The 24,356-nt window shown below is 46.0% G+C and overlaps 1 protein-coding gene across 1 annotated transcript in view; it reads right to left on the reverse strand.

Annotated features, from left to right (window-relative positions):
- sorcs3 (sortilin-related VPS10 domain containing receptor 3) overlaps nucleotides 1–23,003 on the reverse strand; it is a 225,124-nt gene extending 202,121 nt beyond the window's left edge. The window contains exon 1 of the mRNA XM_031905700.1: nucleotides 22,220–23,003. Within this exon, the coding sequence (XP_031761560.1) occupies nucleotides 22,220–22,777 (558 nt within the window). The 5' untranslated portion in view covers nucleotides 22,778–23,003. The remainder of the gene's footprint in view (nucleotides 1–22,219) is intronic.
- Between the last annotated feature and the right edge of the window lie 1,353 nt (nucleotides 23,004–24,356).

Consider the following 24,356-nt stretch of genomic DNA (forward strand, 5'->3'; position numbering starts at 1 on the left):
TGTGTATAGGATATGGGGTTACGCCTATTATCATTATACAGTTACTGTGTGTATAGGATATGGGGTTTACGCCTATATATATACAGTTACTGTGTGTATAGGATATGGGGGTTACGCCTATAATATTATACATTACTGTGTGTATAGGATATGGGTACACTGTGCCTATATTGTATACAGTTACTGTGTTATTGGTATGGGGGTTACGCCTATATATTATACAGTTACTGTGTGTATAGGATATAGGGGGTTACACTGTGCCATATATATTATACAGTTACTTGTGTGTATAGGATATGGGGGTTACACTTGCTATATATTATACAGTTACTGTGTGTATAGGATATGGGGTTACACCGTTGTGTCCTGCTGCCTATATTATACAGTTACCTGTGTGTATAGGATAGGGGTTACACCGTGCCTATATATTATGCAGTTACTGTGTGTATAGGATATGGGGGTTACACCGTGCCCATATATTATACAGTTACTGTGTGTATAGGATATGGGGGTTACACTGTGCCTATATATTATACAGTTACTGTGTGTATAGGATATGGGGGTTACGCCTATGATATTATACTTACTGGGTATAGGATATGGGGGTTTACACTGTGCCTATATATTATACAGTTACTGTGTGTATAGGATATGGGGGTTACACCCGTGCCTATATATTATGCAGTTACTGTGTGTATAGGATATGGGGGGTTACACTAGGTGCCTATATATTATACAGTTACTGTGTGTATAGGATATGGGGGTTACGCCTATATATTATACAGTTACTGTGTGTATAGGATATGGGGGTTTACGCCTATATATTATACAGTTACTGTGTGTATAGGATATGGGGGTTACGCCTATATATTATACAGTTACTGTGTGTATAGGATATGGGGGTTACACTGTGCCTTATATATTATTACAGTTACTGTGTGTATAGGATATGGGGTTACACTGTGCCTATATATTATACAGTTACTGTGTGTATAGGATATGGGGGTTTACACTGTGTCTATATATTATACAGTTACTGTGTGTATAGGATATGGGGTTACGCCGGTGCTATATATTATACAGTTACTGTGTGTATAGGATATGGGGGTTACACTGTGCCTATATATTATACAGTTACTGTGTGTATAGGATATGGGGGTTACACCGTGCCTATATATTATACAGTTACTGTGTGTATAGATATGGGGGTTACGCCTATATATTATACAGTTACTGTGTGTATAGGATATGGGGGTTACACTGTGCCTATATATTATACAGTTACTGTGTGTATAGGATATGGGTTACACTGTGCCTATATATTATACAGTTACTGTGTGTATAGGATATGGGGGTTACACTGTGCCTATATATTATACAGTTACTGTGTGTATAGGAATTGGGGTTACACCGCTGCCTATATATTATGCAGTTACTGTGTGTATAGGATATGGGGGTTACACTGTGCCTATATATTTATACAGTTACTGTGTGTATAGGATATGGGGTTACACTGTGCCTATATATTATACAGTTACTGTGTGTATAGTATGGGGTTACACGTGCCTATATATTATTACAGTTACTGTGTGTATAGGATATGGGGTACGGCCTAATATATTATTACAGTTACTGTGTGTATAGGATATGGGGGTTACACTGTGCCTATATATTATACAGTTACTGTGTGTATAGGATATGGGGTTACGCTGTGCCTATATATTATACAGTTACTGTGTGTATAGGATATGGGGGTTACACTGTGCCTATATATTATACAGTTACTGTGTGTATTAGGATATGGGGTTACACTTATGCCTTATATTATACAGTACTGTGTGTATAGGATATGGGGGTTACGCTGTGCCTATATATTATACAGTTACTGTGTGTATAGGATATGGGGGTTACACTGTGCCTATATATTATACAGTTACTGTGTGTATAGGATATGGGGGTTACAGTGTGTATAGGATATGGGGGTTACGCTATATATTATACAGTTACTGTGTGTATAGGATATGGGGTTACACTGTGCCTATATATTATACAGTTACTGTGTGTTATAGGATATGGGGTTACGCCTATATATTATTTACAGTTACTGTGTGTATAGGATATGGGGTTACGTGCCTATATATTATACAGTTACTGTGTGTATAGGATATGGGGGTTACACTGTGCCTATATATTATACAGTTACTGTGTGTATAGGATATGGGGGTTACACTGTGCCTATATATTATACAGTTACTGTGTGTATAGGGTATTGGGGTTACAGTGCATATAGGATATGGGGGTTACACTATAACCAGTCGGTAGAAGTCCCCAATTTGCAGTTAAACCAGCACTAAAGGGGCTGAGACCAAATGAAATACAATAAGGAGAATGGAGGATTTGGGCGCCTGGGGGTTGCGCTGCTCAAATGAAAGGAAACTGCTGAAAAGAAAAGAATCAGGGAAATAAAATAAAGAGATCCCAAAGCTAAATTACCTTTAAACACAATTCCTCTCAACATATTCTGAGCCCGGGGGGACGGTTATTTCAGGGAAGGAGGGGGGGGGATATGAGACATCACTCACACATTATTAGAGAAGCTGCAGAGAATATTAGAGACAGGGCCCTCGGCTGTTGTGCGGCACTTTAATCTCTCCCCCGGCATCTCCTCCGCTCATTTCTTTAGGGGACCCTTCATATAAAGTAGGTTTGTCTCTGTAGCTGAACTTAAACTCTAAGCCTTTAGATGTCTGGGGTGCAGGGACTTCTATTTCATCTACAAGAAAGGCCTCTGGGTTGGGTTATATCAAGTACATCTGTCTCACTCACTGTGCTCTTATCTTCTTGCAATACTGTCTCCATCTTGCCCTACTGTCTCCATCTTACTCTACTGTCTCCATCTTGCCCTACTGTCTCCATCTTGCCCTACTGTCTCCATCTTGCCCTACTGTCTCCATCTTGCCCTACTGTCTCCATCTTGCCCTACTGTCTCCATCTTGCTCTACTGTCTCCATCTTACTCTACTGTCTCCATCTTGCCCTACTGTCTCCATCTTGTCCTACATTCTCCATCTTGCCCTACTGTCTCCATCTTGTCCTACTGTCTCCATCTTGCCCTACTGTCTCCATCTTGTCCTACTGTCTCCATCTTGCTCTACTGTCTCCATCTTGCTCTACTGTCTCCATCTCACTCTACTGTCTCCATCTTGCCCTACTGTCTCCATCTTGTCCTACATTCTCCATCTTGCCCTCTCCATCTGTCCCTACTGTCTCCATCTTGCCCTACTGTCTCCATCTTGTCCTGTTCTCCTACTGTCTCAATCTTGCCCTACTGTCTCCATCTTGTCCTATTGTCTCCATCTTCTCCTACTGTCTCCATCTTTGCCCTACTGTCTCCATCTTGCCTTACTGTCCCCAACTTGCCCTACTGTCTCCACCGTTCCCTACTGTCTCCATCTTGCCCTACTGTCTCATCTTGCCCTACTGTCTCCATCTTGCTCTACTGTCTCCATCTTGCCTTACTGTCTCCATCTTGTCCTACTGTCTCCATCTTGCCCTACTGTCTTCCATCTTGCCCTACTGTCTCCATCTTGCCTTACTGTCCCCAACTTGCCCTACTGTCTCCATCTTGCCCTACTGTCTCGCATCTTGCTCTACTGTCTCCATCTTGCCCTACTGTCTCCATCTTGCCCTACTGTCTCCATCTTACCCTACTGTCTCCATCTTGCTCTACTGTCTCCATCTTGCTCTACTCTCTCCATCTTGCTCTACTGTCTTCATCTGCTCTACAGTCTCCATCTTGTCCTACTGGCTCCATCTTGCCCTACTGTCCCCATCTTGTCCTACTGGCTCCATCTTGCCTACTAGCTCCATCTTTTCCTACTGTTTCCATCTTGCCCTACTGGCTTCATCTTGTCCTACTGTCTCATTCTTACCCTACTGGCTCCATCTTGCTCTACTGTCTCCATCTTGTCCTACTGGCTCCATCTTGCCCTACTGTCTCCATCTTGTCCTACTGGCTCCATCTTGCCCTACTGTCTCCATCTTGTCCTACTGTCTCCATCTTGCCCTACTGTTTCCATCTTTCCCTACTGGCTCCATCTGTCCTACTGTCTCATTCTTACCCTACTGTCTCCATCTTGCCCTACTGGCTCCATCTTGCCCTTCTGTCCCCATCCTGCCCTACTGTCTCCATCTTGCCCTACTGTCCCCATCTTGTCCTACTGGCTCCATCTTGCCCTACTAGCTCCATCTTTTCCTACTGTTTCCATCTTGCCCTACTGCTTCATCTTGTCCTACTGTCTCATCTTACCCTACTGGCTCCATCTTGCTCTACTGTCTCCATCTTGTCCTACTGGCTCCATCTTGCCCTACTGTCTCCATCTTGTCCTACTGCTCCATCTTGCCCTACTGTCTCCATCTTGTCCTACTGTCTCCATCTTGCCCTACTGTTTCCATCTTTCCCTACTGGCTCCATCTGTCCTACTGTCTCATTCTTACCCTACTGTCTCCATCTTGCCCTACTGGCTCCATCTTGCCCTTCTGTCTCCATCTTGCTCTACTCTCTCCATCTTGCTCTACTGTCTTCATCTTGCTCTACAGTCTCCATCTTGTCCTACTGGCTCCATCTTGCCCTACTGTCCCCATCTTGTCCTACTGGCTCCATCTTGCCCTACTAGCTCCATCTTTTCCTACTGTTTCCATCTTGCCCTACTGGCTTCATCTTGTCCTACTGTCTCATTCTTACCCTACTGGCTCCATCTTGCCCTTCTGTCCCCATCCTGCCCTACTGTCTCATTCTTACCCTACTGTCTCCATCTTGCCCTACTGGCTCCATCTTGCCCTTCTGTCCCCATCCTGCCCTACTGTCTCCATCTTGCCCTACTGTCTCCATCTTGTCTCCATCTAGTCCTGTCTCCATAGGCACAGTGTAACCCCCATATCCTATACACACAGTAACTGTATAATATATAGGCACAGTGTAACCCCAATATCCAATACACACAGTAACCCCCATATCCTATACACACAGTGTATAATATATAGGCACGGTGTAACCCCCATATCCTATACACACAGTAACTGTATAATATTATAGGCACAGTGTAACCCCCATATCCTATACACACAGTAACTGTATAATATATAGGCACAGTGTAACCCCCATATCCTATACACACAGTAACTGTATAATATATAGGCCCCCATATCCTATACACACTGTAACCCCCATATCCTATACACACAGTAACTGTATAATATAGTGTAACCCCCATATCCTATACACACAGTAACTGTATAATATATAGGTGTAACCCCCATATCCTATACACACAGTAACTGTATAATATATATGCACAGTGTAACCCCCATATCCTATACACACAGTAACTGTATAATATATAGGCACAGTGTAACCCCCCTATCCTATACACACAGTAACTGTATAATATATACAGTGTAACCCCCATATCCTATACACACAGTAACTGTACACTATAATATATAGGCACAGTGTAACCCCCATATCCTATACACACAGTAACTGTAGTAAATAATAGGCACAGTGTAACCCCCATATCCTATACACACAGTAACTGTATAATATATAGGCACAGTGTAACCCCCATATCCTATACACACAGTAACTGTATAATATATAGGCGTAACCCCCATATCCTATACACACAGTAACTGTATAATATATAGGCACAGTGTAACCCCCATATCCTATACACACAGTAACTGTATAATATATAGGCACAGTGTAACCCCCATATCCTATACACACAGTAACTGTATAATATATAGGCGTAACCCCCATATCCTATACACACAGTAACTGTATAATATATAGGCACAGTGTAACCCCCATATCCTATACACACAGTAACTGTATAATATATAGGCACAGTGTAACCCCCATATCCTATACACACAGTAACTGTATAATATATAGGCACAGTGTAACCCCCATATCCTATACACACAGTAACTGTATAATATATAGGCACAGTGTAACCCCCATATCCTATACACACAGTAACTGTATAATATATAGGCACAGTGTAACCCCCATATCCTATACACACAGTAACTGTATAATATATAGGCACAGTGTAACCCCCATATCCTATACACACAGTAACTGTATAATATATAGGCACAGTGTAACCCCCATATCCTATACACACAGTAACTGTATAATATATAGGCACAGTGTAACCCCCATATCCTATACACACAGTAACTGTATAATATATAGGCACAGTGTAACCCCCATATCCTATACACACAGTAACTGTATAATATATAGGCACAGTGTAACCCCCATATCCTATACACACAGTAACTGTATAATAATAGGCACAGTGTAACCCCCATATCCTATACACACAGTAACTGTATAATATATAGGCACAGGTGTAACCCCCATATTCCTATACACCACAGTAACTGTATAATATATAGGCACAGTGTAACCCCCATATCCTATACACACAGTAACTGTATAATATATAGGCACAGTGTAACACCCATATCCTATACACACAGTAACTGTATAATATATAGGCACAGTGTAACCCCATATCCTACACCAGTAACTGTATAATATATAGGCGGTAACCCCCATATCCCTATACACACAGTAACTGTATAATATATAGGCACAGTGTAACCCCCATATCCTATACACACAGTAACTGTATAATATATAGGCACAGTGTAACCCCATATCCTATACACACAGTACTGTATAATATATAGGCGTAACCCCCATATCTATACACACAGTAACGTATAATATATAGGCACAGTGTAACCCCCATATCCTATACACACAGTAACTGTATAATATATAGGGCACAGTGTAACCCCCATATCCTATACACACAGTAACTGTATAATATATAGGCACAGTGTAACACCCATATCCTATACACACAGTAACTGTATAATATATAGGCGTAACCCCCATATCCTATACACACAGTAACTGTATAATATATAGGCACAGTGTAACCCCATATCCTATACACACAGTAACTGTATAATATATAGGCACAGTGTAACCCCCATATCCTATACACACAGTAACTGTATAATATATAGGCACAGTGTAACCCCCATATCCTATACACACAGTAACTGTATAATATATAGGCACAGTGTAACCCCCATATCCTATACACACAGTAACTGTATAATATATAGGCACAGTGTAACCCCCATATCCTATACACACAGTAACTGTATAATATATAGGCGTAACCCCCATATCCTATACACACAGTAACTGTATAATATAAGGCACAGTGTAACCCCATATCCTATACACACTGTAACTGTATAATATATAGGCACAGTAACCCCCATATCCTATACACACAGTAACTGTATAATATATAGGCACGGTGTAACCCCCATATCCTATACACACTGTAACTGTATAATATATAGGCACAGTGTAACCCCCATATCCTATACACACAGTAACTGTATAATATATAGGCACAGTTGTAACCCCCATATCCTATACACACTGTAACTGTATAATATATAGGCACAGTGTAACCCCATATCCTATACACACAGTAACTGTATAATATATAGGCACGGTGTAACCCCCATATCCTATAACCACAGTAACTGTATAATATATAGGCGTAAACCCCCATATCCTATACACACAATAACTGTATAATATATAGGCACAGTGTAACCCCCATATCCTATACACACAGTAACTGTATAATATATAGGCACAGTGTAACCCCCCATATCCTATACACACAGTAACTGTATAATATATAGGCACAGTGTAACCCCCATATCCTATACACACAGTAACTGTATAATATATAGGCGTAACCCCCATATCCTATACACACAGTAACTGTATAATATATAGGCGTAACCCCCATATCCTATACACACAGTAACTGTATAATATATAGGCGTAACCCCCATATCCTATACACACACTAACTGTATAATATATAGGCACAGTGTAACCCCCATATCCTATACACACAGTAACTGTATAATATATAGGCACAGTGTAACCCCCATATCCTATACACACAGTAACTGTATAATATATAGGCACAGTGTAACCCCCATATCCTATACACACAGTAACTGTATAATATATAGGCACAGTGTAACCCCCATATCCTATACACACAGTAACTGTATAATATATAGGCACAGTGTAACCCCCATATCCTATACACACAGTAACTGTATAATATATAGGCACAGTGTAACCCCCATATCCTATACACACAGTAACTGTATAATATATAGGCACAGTGTAACCCCCATATCATATAGAAAAGATTTATGGAAATCCCTAGATATTTAATGAGGGTTAGTTGGCTCTAATGCAATGAATGAGCTTTTATCACACACAAGCGCCAGTAGATTGTAAGTCACGTGGGTTAGAAAGTTCTGATTCAGCGGGAGTAGAAGACGGATTAATATTGCCCTTGACTCCTCGGGGCAGTTTGTTACCAATACAAAGAGCAGGACGCTCGGCCCACGGGTAGATTTGCCAGGGCTCTGAGTGATCACATTAATCAGCCGTAATGAATGCTTTTAATCTGCCATATAATTAGGCAGGAAGACAAGAGGTTGTTAATTATATCTCTTTCTTCTGAGCTCTGAATTATATGTTTATCCTTTGACTTTTCTGCTCAAAATATTCTTTTCTGCTCTGGAAGTTTCTCGTTTTGTAAAATAGAGCGGGGCAATAAGGGGTGTATTGGGATAATATTGCCCCATCCAGCTTAAAGTTGGGATTGGTTACACTGGGGAAGGGGCAGTTAAGGGGGGGGTCACTATATATAAATATATAAGGGGGGGCAGTAATGAAATAGAGAAAGTACAGGGAAGAGCGACTAAGCTGATAAAGGGAATGGGCTCAGTTATGGGGAAAGGCTGGCCCAGTTGGGATTGGTTACACTGGGGAAGGGGCAGTTAAGGGGGGTCACTATATATAAATATATAAGGGGGGGTAGTAATGAAATAGAGAAAGTACAGGGAAGAGCGACTAAGCTGATAAAGGGAATGGGCTCAGTTATGGGGAAAGGCTGGCCCAGTTGGGATTGGTTACACTGGGGGGGGGGGGCAGTTAAGGGGGGGTCACTATATATAAATATATAAGGGGGGTAGTAATGAAATAGAGAAAGTACAGGGAAGAGCGACTAAGCTGATAAAGGGAATGGGCTCAGTTATGGGGAAAGGCTGGCCCAGTTGGGATTGGTTACACTGGGGGGAAGGGGCAGTTAAGGGGGGGTCACTATATATAAATATATAAGGGGGGCAGTAATGAAATAGAGAAAGTACAGGGAAGAGCGACTAAGCTGATAAAGGGAATGGGCTCAGTTATGGGGAAAGGCTGGCCCAGTTGGGATTGGTTACACTGGGGGGGGGGGGCAGCTATGGGGGGGCACTATATATAAATATATAAGGGGGGGTCACTATATATAAATATATAAGGGGGGGGCAGTAATGAAATAGAGAAAGTACAGGGAAGAGCGACTAAGCTGATAAAGGGAATGGGCTCAGTTATGGGGAAAGGCTGGCCCAGTTGGGATTGGTTACACTGGGGGGGGGGCAGCTATGGGGGGCACTATATATAAATATATAAGGGGGGGTCACTATATATAAATATATAAGGGGGGGCAGTAATGAAATAGAGAAAGTACAGGGAAGAGCGACTAAGCTGATAAAGGGAATGGGCTCAGTTATGGGGAAAGGCTGGCCCAGTTGGGATTGGTTACACTGGGGAAGGGGCAGTTAAGGGGGGTCACTATATATAAATATATAAGGGGGGGTAGTAATGAAATAGAGAAAGTACAGGGAAGAGCGACTAAGCTGATAAAGGGAATGGGCTCAGTTATGGGGAAAGGCTGGCCCAGTTGGGATTGGTTACACTGGGGGGGAAGGGGCAGTTAAGGGGGGGTCACTATATATAAATATATAAGGGGGGGCAGTAATGAAATAGAGAAAGTACAGGGAAGAGCGACTAAGCTGATAAAGGGAATGGGCTCAGTTATGGGGAAAGGCTGGCCCAGTTGGGATTGGTTACACTGGGGGGGGGCAGTTAAGGGGGGGTCACTATATATAAATATATAAGGGGGGGCAGTAATGAAATAGAGAAAGTACAGGGAAGAGCGACTAAGCTGATAAAGGGAATGGGCTCAGTTATGGGGAAAGGCTGGCCCAGTTGGGATTGGTTACACTGGGGAAGGGGCAGTTAAGGGGGGGGGGGTCACTATATATAAATATATAAGGGGGGGTATAATTACAGTACATAGATGACACAGAGCTGCTCAGTGCAACATAAAGGTTTTAATGGGAATTTATAAAAAATACTTTTTGGCATCTGAACCGGTTCTGCTCCAATGACCCAATGTTACACTCTATAAATAAGGGTTAATAATATTACTATGTATCAAAGTCCATTTATTAACCCCTCAAGTGCCAAATCAGTTTGGACATTGGGTCGCCCCCCCGCCCAGTGGAGAGTCCATTTCGCCCCGGTACCGGTCCGACTGCTGTTCCCTACGAACGACAGAAGGAAGTTGGTTCTGGCAGAAACATTAATAATCCAGAGATATTTCCCAGTAACTATCGGACCCCCCCGTGACCCAAACCCCCCCCCGCGCGCCGGACATTAATAAATAAAATGCAATTTTCCCTGTTTAATTTGCTGTTTGAAGGCTGAATATTTGATACAATGAGACCGATCAGCAAAGCATTCAGCCCCGGGTTTGGGTTCTGGTCCATTGGATCATCATGTGACTGGCAAGACTGGGGGGTCCCTGTGATTCTGAACTGGAGAAAATGGGGCCCCCGGGCTATTCCCTAAGTCCCGGCCCCAATCTGATAAAGAAAGAAATGAAACAATTCAAATGTCTCTAAACTTTAGCTTATTCCCCCCGGACCCCCAATGGTCTCTGCTGTTCCCTTGCCCAGTACAGGGGGGGCTATAACACAGGGACACTGCTGAACATTAACCCCTTACTGCCCCAGGCACAGACCCTATCATTATACTGTAGGTAAGTGGGCTGCTGCCTGGGGGTAGGTGTGTAGGGGGGGGGGCAGAGCTCATGTATAAATGTAGATGTATTCTGCTTCCCTACACACTGCTGCTGCATGATAACCTGCCCCTATCAGGAAAGGCAGGTATTTTGCCGCATTTTATGAGGTTGGCAATATGATTGGGTCGCCAGGTAGAATGCCCCCCTTCCCCCCCGGGGCCTGAGAATGCCCCATTTAGTTTGTCATTTGGTTCTGACTGTCAGACGTGACTGCAAGGTCACATGGGCTGCAAGATGACAGTGAGTGAGTAATGATAGGGAGCACCATGTGTGTATAAATGCCCCCCCCCCCCCCGGGGTACATGTTGCCCACAGCAAGGTCCCTGCGGCCTGCGCACTGCAGAACATGATCATTGCTATTAAATAGAAGTGACTCCTGAAACCCTCCAACCCCTACCAGTATTTGTACTGCCCAATGGGCCTCTCTGCACTGCTGGTTCTGACTCCTGATACAACTCCCCAATATCCATTCATTCCTCATTCTCACTGGGTTTATAGTTATGTGTAACTGTCACTGTGTCTGTCCCTTTCCCTTCCCTGCACTGCTGGTTCTGACTCCTGATACAACTCCCCAATATCCATTCATTCCTCATTCTCACTGGGTTTATAGTTATGTGTAACTGTCACTGTGTCTGTCCCTTTCCCTTCCCTGCACTGCTGGTTCTGACTCCTGATACAACTCCCCAATATCCATTCATCCCTCATTCTCACTGGGTTTATAGTTATGTGTAACTGTCACTGTGTCTGTCCCTTTCCCTTCCCTGCACTGCTGGTTCTGACTCCTGATACAACTCCCCAATACCCATTCATTCCTCATTCTCACTGGGTTTATAGTTATGTGTAACTGTCACTGTGTCTGTCCCTTTCCCTTCCCTGCACTGCTGGTTCTGACTCCTGATACAACTCCCCAATACCCATTCATTCCTCATTCTCACTGGGTTTATAGTTATGTGTAACTGTCACTGTGTCTGTCCCTTCCCTTCCCTGCACTGCTGGTTCTGACTCCTGATACAACTCCCCAATATCCATTCATCCCTCATTCTCACTGGGTTTATAGTTATGTGTAACTGTCACTGTGTTTGTCCCTTTCCCTTCCCTGCACTGCTGGTTCTGACTCCTGATACAACTCCCCAATATCCATTCATTCCTCATTCTCACTGGGTTTATAGTTATGTGTAACTGTCACTGTGTCTGTCCCTTTCCCTTCCCTGCACTGCTGGTTCTGACTCCTGATACAACTCCCCAATATCCATTCATTCCTCATTCTCACTGGGTTTATAGTTATGTGTAACTGTCACTGTGTCTGTCCCTTTCCCTTCCCTGCACTGCTGGTTCTGACTCCTGATACAACTCCCCAATATCCATTCATTCCTCATTCTCACTGGGTTTATAGTTATGTGTAACTGTCACTGTGTCTGTCTGGGAATCACTTAACCATTAAATATACCCAATAGGGCTGTTCTGCCCCAATAAGGGGTAATTATATCTTAGTTGGGATCAAGTACAGGTACTGTTTTATTATTACAGAGAAAAGGGAATCATTTAACCATTAAATAAACCCCATAGGGCTGTTCTGCCCCAATAAGGGGTAATTATATCTTAGTTGGGATCAAGTACAGGTACTGTTTTATTATTACAGAGAAAAGGGAATCATTTAACCATTAAATAAACCCAATAGGACTGTTCTGCCCCAATAAGGGGTAATTATATCTTAGTTGGGATCAAGTACAGGTACTGTTTTATTATTACAGAGAAAAGGGAATCATTTAACCATTAAATAAACCCAATAGGGCTGTTCTGCCCCAATAAGGGGTAATTATATCTTAGTTGGGATCAAGTACAGGTACTGTTTTATTATTACAGAGAAAAGGGAATCATTTAACCATGAAATAAACCCAATAGGGCTGTTCTGCCCCAATAAGGGGTAATTATATCTTAGTTGGGATCAAGTACAGGGCCTGATTTCATTTTAAACTGCATTAAACTTTTATATAAATCTTGTTTTAGCCACATTTCCTACCCTGCTAGGGGAAGTTCCTTGCAAATGTGCAAAAAGACCTTTCCTGGGCTATTGCCCCCCAGTGCCCCCCTACGAAGGAGTTTGAGCACAGGGGAGGGGCTGGGGGCAACTGCTAAATGCCCCAGGAACCAGTATGATGAGACCATGTTACATGGAATTGCCCCTATGCACAGGGTCTGGGAAGCTGCAGGGCCTCAGTTAAACCTATTGGGGATCATAAGGAAATGAATCAGGAAATGATTTTATATGGGATTTATGTTCTTCTGTGAAACAATCCGGTGATTATTAGTCTTACAGATCCCATATGGGAAACTCAGAATATTCTGTTATTTACACGTCATGTTACTAATGTACAAAACTGTATAAGAGTTACATTGAGTAGATCTATTTCTGAAATAAGAAATATTATGGGATGATATCCTGGTGCAATTCTGTCGGATACATTGGATTTGTTCCTCCTTGGGTTTTACTCGTGTTTTTTATTTTGTATTCAATAAATTATTATCAGTGATTTGTTTGTGGATCCACAGACCGGACTCTGCCGACGTTGAGCCAAACGATAATGAAGGAACACTCGTCCCATTACAGACAAACGAGCAGCCAATACAGTGTCATATGATCAATCCCTTGCAGGTCACACCCAGTGTTATAAAAAAGCTTATTCAGAGGTATATTTCCCCTTTAAACCCTAAAACAGTGAGTGGATATAAATATTCACCAAAGCTTCAATATCCAATTCAGCAGAAATGCTTCTTACGGGCCAATGGGCTAGAGCTGCAGTAGCCAATCCGCTGCTTCTTACGGGCCAATGGGCTAGAGCTGCAGTAGCCAATCCGCTGCTTCTTACGGGCCAATGGGCTAGAGCTGCAGTAGCCAATCCGCTGCTTCTTACGGGCCAATGGGCTAGAGCTGCAGTAGCCAATCCGCTGCTTCTTACGGGCCAATGGGCTAGAGCTGCAGTAGCCAATCCGCTGCTTCTTACGGGCCAATGGGCTAGAGCTGCAGTAGCCAATGCGCTGCTTCTTACGGGCCAATGGGCTAGAGCTGCAGTAGCCAATGCGCTGCTTCTTACGGGCCAATGGGTTAGAGCTGCAGTAGCCAATCCACTGCTTCTTACGGGCCAATGGGCTAGAGCTGCAGTAGCCAATCCGCTGCTTCTTACGGGCCAATGGGCTAGAGCTGCAGTAGCCAATCCACTGCTTCTTATGGGCCAATGGGCTAGAGCTGCAGTAGCCAATCCACTGCTTCTTATGGGCCAATGGGCTAGAGCTGCAGTAGCCAATCCACTGCTTCTTATGGGCCAATGGGTTAGAGCTGCAGTAGCCAATCCGCTGCTTCTTACAGGCCAATGGGCTAGAGCTGCAGTAGCCAATCCACTGCTTCTTACGGGCCAATGGGCTAGAGCTGCAGTAGCCAATCCACTGCTTCTTATGGGCCAATGAGCTAGAGCTGCAGTAGCCAATCCGCTGCATCTTACGGGCCAATGGGCTAGAGCTGCAGTAGCCAATCCTCTGCTTCTTATGGGCCAATGGGCTAGAGCTGCAGTAGCCAATCTGCTGCTTCTTACGGGCCAATGGGCTAGAGCTGCAGTAGCCAATCCGCTGCTTCTTACGGGCCAATGGGCTAGAGCTGCAGTAGCCAATGCGCTGCTTCTTACGGGCCAATGGGCTAGAGCTGCAGTAGCCAATGCGCTGCTTCTTACGGGCCAATGGGTTAGAGCTGCAGTAGCCAATCCACTGCTTCTTACGGGCCAATGGGCTAGAGCTGCAGTAGCCAATCCGCTGCTTCTTATGGGCCAATGGGCTAGAGCTGCAGTAGCCAATCTGCTGCTTCTTACGGGCCAATGGGCTAGAGCTGCAGTAGCCAATCCACTGCTTCTTATGGGCCAATGGGCTAGAGCTGCAGTAGCCAATCCGCTGCTTCTTACAGGCCAATGGGCTAGAGCTGCAGTAGCCAATGCGCTGCATCTTACGGGCCAATGGGCTAGAGCTGCAGTAGCCAATCCGCTCCTTCTTACAGGCCAATGGGCTAGAGCTGCAGTAGCCAATCCGCTGCTTCTTACGGGCCAATGGGTTAGAGCTGCAGTAGCCAATCCGCTCCTTCTTACAGGCCAATGGGCTAGAGCTGCAGTAGCCAATCCGCTCCTTCTTACAGGCCAATGGGCTAGAGCTGCAGTAGCCAATCCGCTGCTTCTTACGGGCCAATGGGTTAGAGCTGCAGTAGCCAATCCGCTGCTTCTTACGGGCCAATGAGCAAGAGCTGCAGTAGCCAATCCGCTGCTTCTTACGGGCCAATGGGCTAGAGCTGCAGTAGCCAATCCGCTGTTTCTTACGGGCCAATGGGCTAGAGCTGCAGTAGCCAATCCGCTGTTTCTTACGGGCCAATGGGCTAGAGCTGCAGTAGCCAATCTGCTGTTTCTTACGGGCCAATGGGCTAGAGCTGCAGTAGCCAATCCGCTGTTTCTTACGGGCCAATGGGCTAGAGCTGCAGTAGCCAATCCACTGTTTCTTACGGGCCAATGGGCTAGAGCTGCAGTAGCCAATCGGCTGATTACTCTATTCCCAGCGCCCGGTGATTCCATTAATAGACATAAGGACATTGGTTTCCAATAATAATGTTTAATATAATTAGTGATTTTTAAAGCTTATAATGCACTCGTTGGGGCCGCTCACGTACAGTTATTAGTGATGAGCCAATCGCAGCTGCCGTGCAACTTTATGGCGCAACCGTAACTTTTTTTGCAGCATGCAACTTTTTTGATGCAACTGCAAAATTTTTGACACGGTCGCAACTTTTTGGTCAACAAATTTTTTGTGGGCGTTTCATGAAAAAATCCACCAATGGCGAAACGCCCCATCTTTCCGGCATATTCCCCTCGTGGTTCTGTCTGTGATCCGATGTGACACCAACCCCGCCTCTACCTTAGCCAATCAGAAACCCCTGCGCCATAGTGATGAGCCCCGAGATGGGCAAAACTGGTCTCTATATCCCCCCCTTCTGCTTAAATACCCATTGGGGGAGCCTTAGCCAATAGGATAACAGTAGTACTACAAGGAAGCGCTTATTAAATAAAAACCATAATAGACCAATAAAATCCGCTTATAGTGACTCTTGCACTTGTTTAACTTGCCCTTTACTACTCACCCAGTCCCACAGATCAGTATTAAACCCAATGGGGGGGAATGAAGGTGCAAATCTGCCCCAGCGATGTCAGAGCGTTCCAATGCCCCACAGGTTGGACACAGACTATACCCCCCCCCTGGTATATAGCGAATAGTAACACAGTAAAATGGCTACTTCACTTACTACAGAACATTTATTTAAAGCTGAAAAGTCGTTTTCAAATTAAACATGAAACCCAAATTCCCATTGTTATTACCGCGTCTGTACTCATTATAAAGGCATTTAAAAATGGCAGCTGTCAATCACATATTGCCGGCCCCGCCCCAATGCCTTAGGCAGTGAGGTTGGGGCAAAGACCTCGGGTTCATTGGGTACCATTGCCCTAGGGCACAGCTGGTATATTGCTGACCAATCACAAAAAGACATCCTCCTGTCCAATCACAGCACGGCATAAGGCAACAATTGGCCTTGATTTCAAAGACAAATAGAAGCAATAGTGACAGTGGCCCCAAGTCTGACTTCAGAATATTGATTGAAGGGCCCCAAAAATGATGGTACCCAGTACAGTAACTCCCTGTAACTCCCTGAGGGGCCAGTACAGACTGGGGAGGGGCCAGTACAGACTGGGGAGGGGCCAGCACAGACTGGGGAAGGGCCAGTACAGACTGGGGAGGGGCCAGTACAGACTGGGGAGGGGCCAGCACAGACTGGGGAAGGGCCAGTACAGACTGGGGAGGGGCCAGTACAGACTGGGGAGGGGCCAGTACAGACTGGGGAAGGGCCAGTACAGACTGGGGAAGGGCCAGTACAGACTGGGGAGGGGCCAGTACAGACTGGGGAGGGGCAAGTACTGACTGGGGAGGGGCAAGTACTGACTGGGGAGGGGCCAGTACTGACTGGGGAGGGGCCAGAGACAGACTAGGGAGGGGTCAGTACAGACTAGGGAGGGGTCAGAACAGACTAGGGAGGGGTCAGAACAGACTGGGGAGGGGTCAGAGACAGACTAGGGAGGGGTCAGTACAGACTAGGGAGGGGTCAGAACAGACTGGGGAGGGGTCAGTACAGACTAGGGAGGGGTCAGTACAGACTGGGGAGGGGCCAGAGACAGGAAGAATAACATGGGGTCCCACTCCCCAATAGCAGCACAGGGGCCTATTCCTGCCCCAGACCCCCAGCAATAAAACCTGCATAAATCCATCTGTCACCCCAATTGGCCGGGCACCTTATAGGGCCCCCTGCTGATTATTATTGGCCCCGTCACACTGATCATTTGTCCCTCAAGCAGATAATAAATTACTGTCAGGCTTTTGTCTGTGTCATTACGCCCCCTAGTGTTCTACAGTAAGGAGTTGCCGGCACAATGATATGGCAGCAGCCAAACCTCCAGCAAAGCCAAGGAGCCTGGGTAAGTAGGGCCCCCCAACCTGTCTATTGGAATGGGGGTCTCAGCAGCTCCCATCTGTTCCCCATCCTTGTCTGATATATTCACTGCACTGCTGGTTCTGATTCCTAAACTAATGTAGCCGAATCCAGACAATTTACAGCCCCAGAGCAGGGTTGGTTACTGGTACCTTGTATCAGGAGTCAGAACCAGCAGTGCAGGGAAGGGAAAGGGACAGACACAGTGACAGTTACACATAACTATAAACCCAGTGAGAATGAGGGATGAATGGATATTGGGGAGTTGTATCAGGAGTCAGAACCAGCAGTGCAGAGAAGGGAAAGGGACAGACACAGTGACAGTTACACATAACTATAAACCCAGTGAGAATGAGGAATGAATGGATATTGGGGAGTTGTATCAGGAGTCAGAACCAGCAGTGCAGGGAAGGGAAAGGGACAGGCACAGTGACAGTTACACATAACTATAAACCCAGTGAGAATGAGGAATGAATGGGTATTGGGGAGTTGTATCAGGAGTCAGAACCAGCAGTGCAGGGAAGGGAAAGGGACAGACACAGTGACAGTTACACATAACTATAAACCCAGTGAGAATGAGGGATGAATGGGTATTGGGGAGTTGTATCAGGAGTCAGAACCAGCAGTGCAGGGAAGGGAAAGGACAGACACAGTGACAGTTACACATAACTATAAACCCAGTGAGAATGAGGAATGAATGGGTATTGGGGAGTTGTATCAGGAGTCAGAACCAGCAGTGCAGGGAAGGGAAAGGGACAGACACAGTGACAGTTACACATAACTATAAACCCAGTGAGAATGAGGAATGAATGGGTATTGGGGAGTTGTATCAGGAGTCAGAACCAGCAGTGCAGGGAAGGGAAAGGGACAGACACAGTGACAGTTACACATAACTATAAACCCAGTGAGAATGAGGAATGAATGGATATTGGGGAGTTGTATCAGGAGTCAGAACCAGCAGTGCAGGGAAGGGAAAGGGACAGACACAGTGACAGTTACACATAACTATAAACCCAGTGAGAATGAGGAATGAATGGATATTGGGGAGTTGTATCAGGAGTCAGAACCAGCAGTGCAGGGAAGGGAACCCCGTTGAACCCTATAAGCATAGACATTAAGGGGAAATAAATGCTTCCAATTCCTATTCTAATAATTAAAATGATTAAAGTCACTATGTATTTGTCCTTTAATTTGCTTATTATAATATATTTGTGCCTGGTGAGCCAGCCGCCCATTACAGTCTCATTGTTATTTCACCTAGTTTGGCGCATCAGGGGTTAAACAGCTGGGCGCAGCCCATGGCAGGGAAGTGTGACTTTCCCAAAAGCGTAAAAAACAGAAAAAAGGGAAATACAAAGAAATAATTTTCCATGTGAGGGGGTGAAAGACTCAGTGTTGTTAGTTTTGGGGCTTATTATATAGGGGCTCAGTGGGTAAAAAGGGTTTTGAGGGGCAGGTGGGGAAATAACAATGAGCAGCAGAGGCATCGGCCTCCAAGGACTCAAATCCAAGAGGTGTTTAGCTTTGCCCATGTGATGCCCAGTCCTGCGCCCAACCGCACCCGTAGCTACCCAACCTCTGAGTATCACTCATGTATTATAAGGGATACTGTACCCCCTACTGTAAATGATAAGGATATTAGCAGTCACTGAGGGGTTCTGTGCCCCCCATATAAAGGCACAAGGCTGCAGGCTGAGTTATACAGGGAACTCTGAGTATCACTCATGTATTATAAGGGATAATGTACCCCCTACTGTAAATGATAAGGATATTAGCAGTCACTGAGGGGTTCTGTGCCCCCCATATAAAGGCACAAGGCTGCAGGCTGAGTTATACAGGGAACTCTGAGTATCACTCATGTATTATAAGGGATACTGTACCCCCTACTGTAAATGATAAGGATATTAGCAGTCACTGAGGGGTTCTGTGCCCCCCATATAAAGGCACAAGGCTGCAGGCTGAGTTTATACAGGGAACTCTGAGTATCACTCATGTATTATAAGGGATACTGTACCCCCTACTGTAAATGATAAGGATATTAGCAGTCACTGAGGGGTTCTGTGCCCCCCATATAAAGGCACAAGGCTGCAGGCTGAGTTATACAGGGAACTCTGAGTATCACTCATGTATTATAAGGGATAATGTACCCCCTACTGTAAATGATAAGGATATTAGCAGTCACTGAGGGGTTCTGTGCCCCCCATATAAAGGCACAAGGCTGCAGGCTGAGTTATACAGGGAACTCTGAGTATCACTCATGTATTATAAGGGATAATGTACCCCCTACTGTAAATGATAAGGATATTAGCAGTCACTGAGGGGTTCTGTGCCCCCCATATAAAGGCACAAGGCTGCAGGCTGAGTTATACAGGGAACTCTGAGTATCACTCATGTATTATAAGGGATAATGTACCCCCTACTGTAAATGATAAGGATATTAGCAGTCACTGAGGGGTTCTGTGCCCCCCATATAAAGGCACAAGGCTGCAGGCTGAGTTATACAGGGAACTCTGAGTATCACTCATGTATTATAAGGGATAATGTACCCCCTACTGTAAATGATAAGGATATTAGCAGTCACTGAGGGGTGACTTACAAGTGACTTTAACTTACAACAAGAGTGTATATATATATTATTTTTATAATACAGTTTATAGTTCTGTATACCTTTCTGTCTCTGGGTTCAGGCTGATACCGGCCAGGGAATTATTACTCAGTTAGCCAGGGTTCCGGGTGGGGGCAGGTTCCGCTCTGGGGGGCACAGGAAGCTGAAGTCTATATTTATTATTACTCGGGGAGAGAATATATTAAATACAAATCGATTCCCACTCAGTTCTGGTTACAGTTTAATAGTAAATGATCAAACCAAGCTGCAGCCCCCCCAGCACTACATTCCCCCCATACAGACATAGTTCAGCAAGAGCTACAAGGCACAGGTATGTGACCCATTTGCGGGGACAGGGGGCACAGTTTGCCCCCCAGCAGGTACCATTTCAGGGAGGGGGAATTATGGGAAGAGCCCACCAGCATTGGATCTGCTTGGCAGGGGGCAACTTGCACATCCAGCAGAGATGCCCCCCACTAATGATGGGGTGCTTATGAAGATACAGCCTGCACAAGCTCAAATAAACCCCATTTGCTTCTTAATTTGGGGGTGCACTCTACATATACACAGCTCCCAAGGGAAACAATAAATTTGGGGGAAGCAGTTTGGGGACGCCCCAAGTTCTTTCAGAAGTAGCCCAGTATTTCCCAGCAGCAATGGGTGGGGGGGGGGGGGGCAGCAAGTGAACAGCCACTGACTTCACCCCCCCCCAGTTAACCCCTTCATCCCTGGGCCGAGGGTGTTTGGCGCTGACTGAGCGCTCGGAGAATTAAGAAACAACGGAGAGGAAACAGCGCCGCGCAGCGAATGTATAAAGCGCAATCGCAGGCGGGGAGAGCGCCCTCTGGTGGGATTCTGTGGCAGCGACACTCGCATCTCTGTTGCCAACGGGGTTTGGGTTTCTGAGTGTTTGTTACACTGTAGTTAATAGTAACCCCCCCAATATATATATATATATACACAGGGGGGTCTGTCCGTCAGTCTGTATAAGCGACCAGAGATGTTGCTGCTAAATCTCCATCTTTCCGCTCAATACATAATATTATTGGGGATATGGATAATAATATAGATATTAAGGCTACGCCCATATAACTAATCCGCTTGGGTTTGGGGGTACAGATACTAAAGCTGCCCCCCAGGCTGTGGGCAATGTTCCCTATAAGTTGTGCAGCCCCCCAATAAACCAGCTGCTCTTCCCCCACCCAAAATACCCCATGTCGGGGAATCTGGGCACTGCCACTGCCCTGTAACTAGTCAACTTGCCCCACAGGGTGATGTAGGGAGGGGACTATGACTTTGGAAGCCCCCCCATGCCGCTATATCCCAGCAGCTGCCCTCCCCCTGGCATAGGGATTTAGTAGGCAGGGCACATTCCCAGGCTGAGCCCTGTGCCAATTGCCTGAGTGCTGGGAAAGGGTTAAAGTTGGGTCACCACTGCCAGGTGTCTCTACCCGCTGGGGGGCAATTGTGAAGCCTCAGGGGCAGGGGGGTTAAACTGCCCCCACAACTGCCCATAAATATATATATATAAACCCCAGTCTGGGAAATGATTGTGAGCTGAATGACTTCTACTTGGACACAACTTGTTGGGGGGGGGCATCGCTTTCCCTTTATTTGGGGGTCAATAACAAGCGCAGGGGGGGGGGGGGCAAGAGAAAGAATTGTACAATTCAGAGAAGCTCTGCCAATAAAACAACTACAGAGTGGATCCCTTGTGCTGTTATACATAAGATTCCACCCTGGGGGGGGGGGTTGATGGTACTGGGGGGGCAATTCTTACCCTAAACTGTCTCTGAACAAGTGGTAACCCCCAAGGTCCAACAGTGCAAAGCAATTCTCTCACTACACGCCCCCCCATTACAGAGAGTGGGGGGTCAGTATTTCCCAGTGGCACATCAGTCGCCCAGTTCCAGCCCAGTAGGAAAGTAGATCGCCGGGTACTTACACTGCTGTTGCCTCCCCCTGTCCAATGGACCATTGCCTGGTTGTGGGCAGAATCTCCAGTCAGGGGGAAACTGGTGCTGCTGAGGGTCAGTTCCTGCCCCCTGGCCCGGGGCAACCTCCCTTCCTCTCTGGATCCCTTGGATTCCGACCTTTTCACCATCCTGGATACAAGATCCTCATCGGTGGGACCGGAGGGCAGCAAAATCTCCTTGTGGGGCCCCCCGGCCCCCGACTGGCTGTGTCTCTTCATCCTGCCCCCTCCCTGCCCTGTGTAAGGGGCTTGGGGGTCCCCCCCCGGGGGGAGAGGGGCAGATCTCCAGCTGTGGGACCCACTGACCGTAGAAGTCGGCTGCTGCCCCCCAAGAAGCTGCGGCTCCAGCGATCCGAGCGCCCCCCGCACATTCCCAGCCTTGCCCCCCATGGGGTCCCGCACAACTTCTCTCCCCGGCTGGATGTGGGGGTGACAGTGCCGGCAAGTGATCTCTCCGCGGCTGGGGGTGCCCAGAAGGAGGCAGAGCCACAGGAACCCCAACATCCTGGGGGCGCCCCTGCTGCCCATAAACGCCCGACTTGTCTCCCCGGCTGCTGCTCCCCTTTAGCAGCGGAAAAACGCGGATTTCAGTGAAAGCGCTCAGGTTCCGAGATGTGATCAAGGGAGCCCCCACATGGGGAGGAGCTGAACTGAATCCAGGGGCCCCCCCTTTCCCTCTCACTGCGATTCAGACGCGGAGCATCTTCTCCCCGGGCGCCCGGACCAACACACCCGCTGCTTGTGCGCTGACCCCCGCCCACCGGCAGCACAATCAGCCTACAGACAGGGGCGCAGGTGGGTGCAGTGTGGCAGCTCAGCCTCCAGTGGGCACCCCGGGCATGGGCCTGGCATAGGGGAGGGTGGGAGAACCTATTAACCCCTTCCACTCCGGCAGCCCCTAACTTGAAAGCGCATGGGAGGGTCTGGGTCCAGGACTCGGGGGTGGGATATTATAACCTCAACTTTAAATATCATCGGAGATTTTGTTCAGAAAGCTGACACTCTAATGCTGCTCGTCGTACCCTCTGTGGGACTGGGGTGGGGGTATTTGCAGGGGTTTGTGATTGGCTCCTTGGGGGTGAAAGGACTTGAATGCGGCTCCATTGGGTTATATTTCGGTTCCGCTAAATGCAGGCGGTAAAGGGGAGTTCGCTTGCCCCCATGGGTCTAGGTTATTGGGGGGGGGGTACAAGGGGTTAATGTATAGTGCAATAGATGCCGACTGGGCCAGTGGTCCATGTCTTAAATAGGCTCAGGCACCAGTGGTGCAGTTACCCTATAGGCACTCCATATAGAATATAAAGAGTTAATATATAGGACAGTGACCCATTACTGGCCCCAACAGTGTCAGGCTAAGGCACAAAAGGGCACTACTGGGGCGTAGTTGCCCTTTAGTTAACTTTTATGGGATATAAAGGGTTAATGTATAGGGCAGCACCCCATTAGCTACTTGTGATGGAATATAAAGGGTTAATGTACAGGACAGTTACCCCATTAGCTAATTGTGATGGAATATAAAGGGTTAATGTACAGGACAGTTACCCCATTAGCTACTTGTGATGGAATATAAAGGGTTAATATACAGGACAGTTAACCCATTAGCTATTTGTGATGGAATATAAAGGGTTAATGTACAGGACAGTTACCCCATTAGCTACTTGAGATGGAATATAAAGGGTTAATGTAAAGGACAGCACCCCATTAGCTACTTCTGATGGAATATAAAGGGTTAATGTATAGGACAGCACCCCATTAGCTACTTCTGATGGAATATAAAGGGTCAATGTATAGGACAGTTAGCCCATTAGATACTTTTGATGGAATATAAAGGGTTAATGTACAGGACAGTTACCCCATTAGCTACTTGTGATGGAATATAAAGGGTTAATGTACAGGACAGTTACCCCATTAGCTACTTCTGATGGAATATAAATGGTTAATGTAGAGGACAGTTTCCCCATTAGCTACTTGAGATGGAATATAAAGGGTTAATGTAAAGGACAGCACCCCATTAGCTACTTGTGATGGAATATAAAGGGTTAATGTACAGGACAGCACCCCATTAGCTACTTGTGATGGAATATAAAGGGTTAATGTACAGGACAGT

The sequence above is a fragment of the Xenopus tropicalis genome, chromosome 7, assembly GCF_000004195.4.
Source record: "Xenopus tropicalis strain Nigerian chromosome 7, UCB_Xtro_10.0, whole genome shotgun sequence".
In the NCBI taxonomy this organism is placed as follows: Eukaryota; Metazoa; Chordata; class Amphibia; order Anura; family Pipidae; genus Xenopus; species Xenopus tropicalis.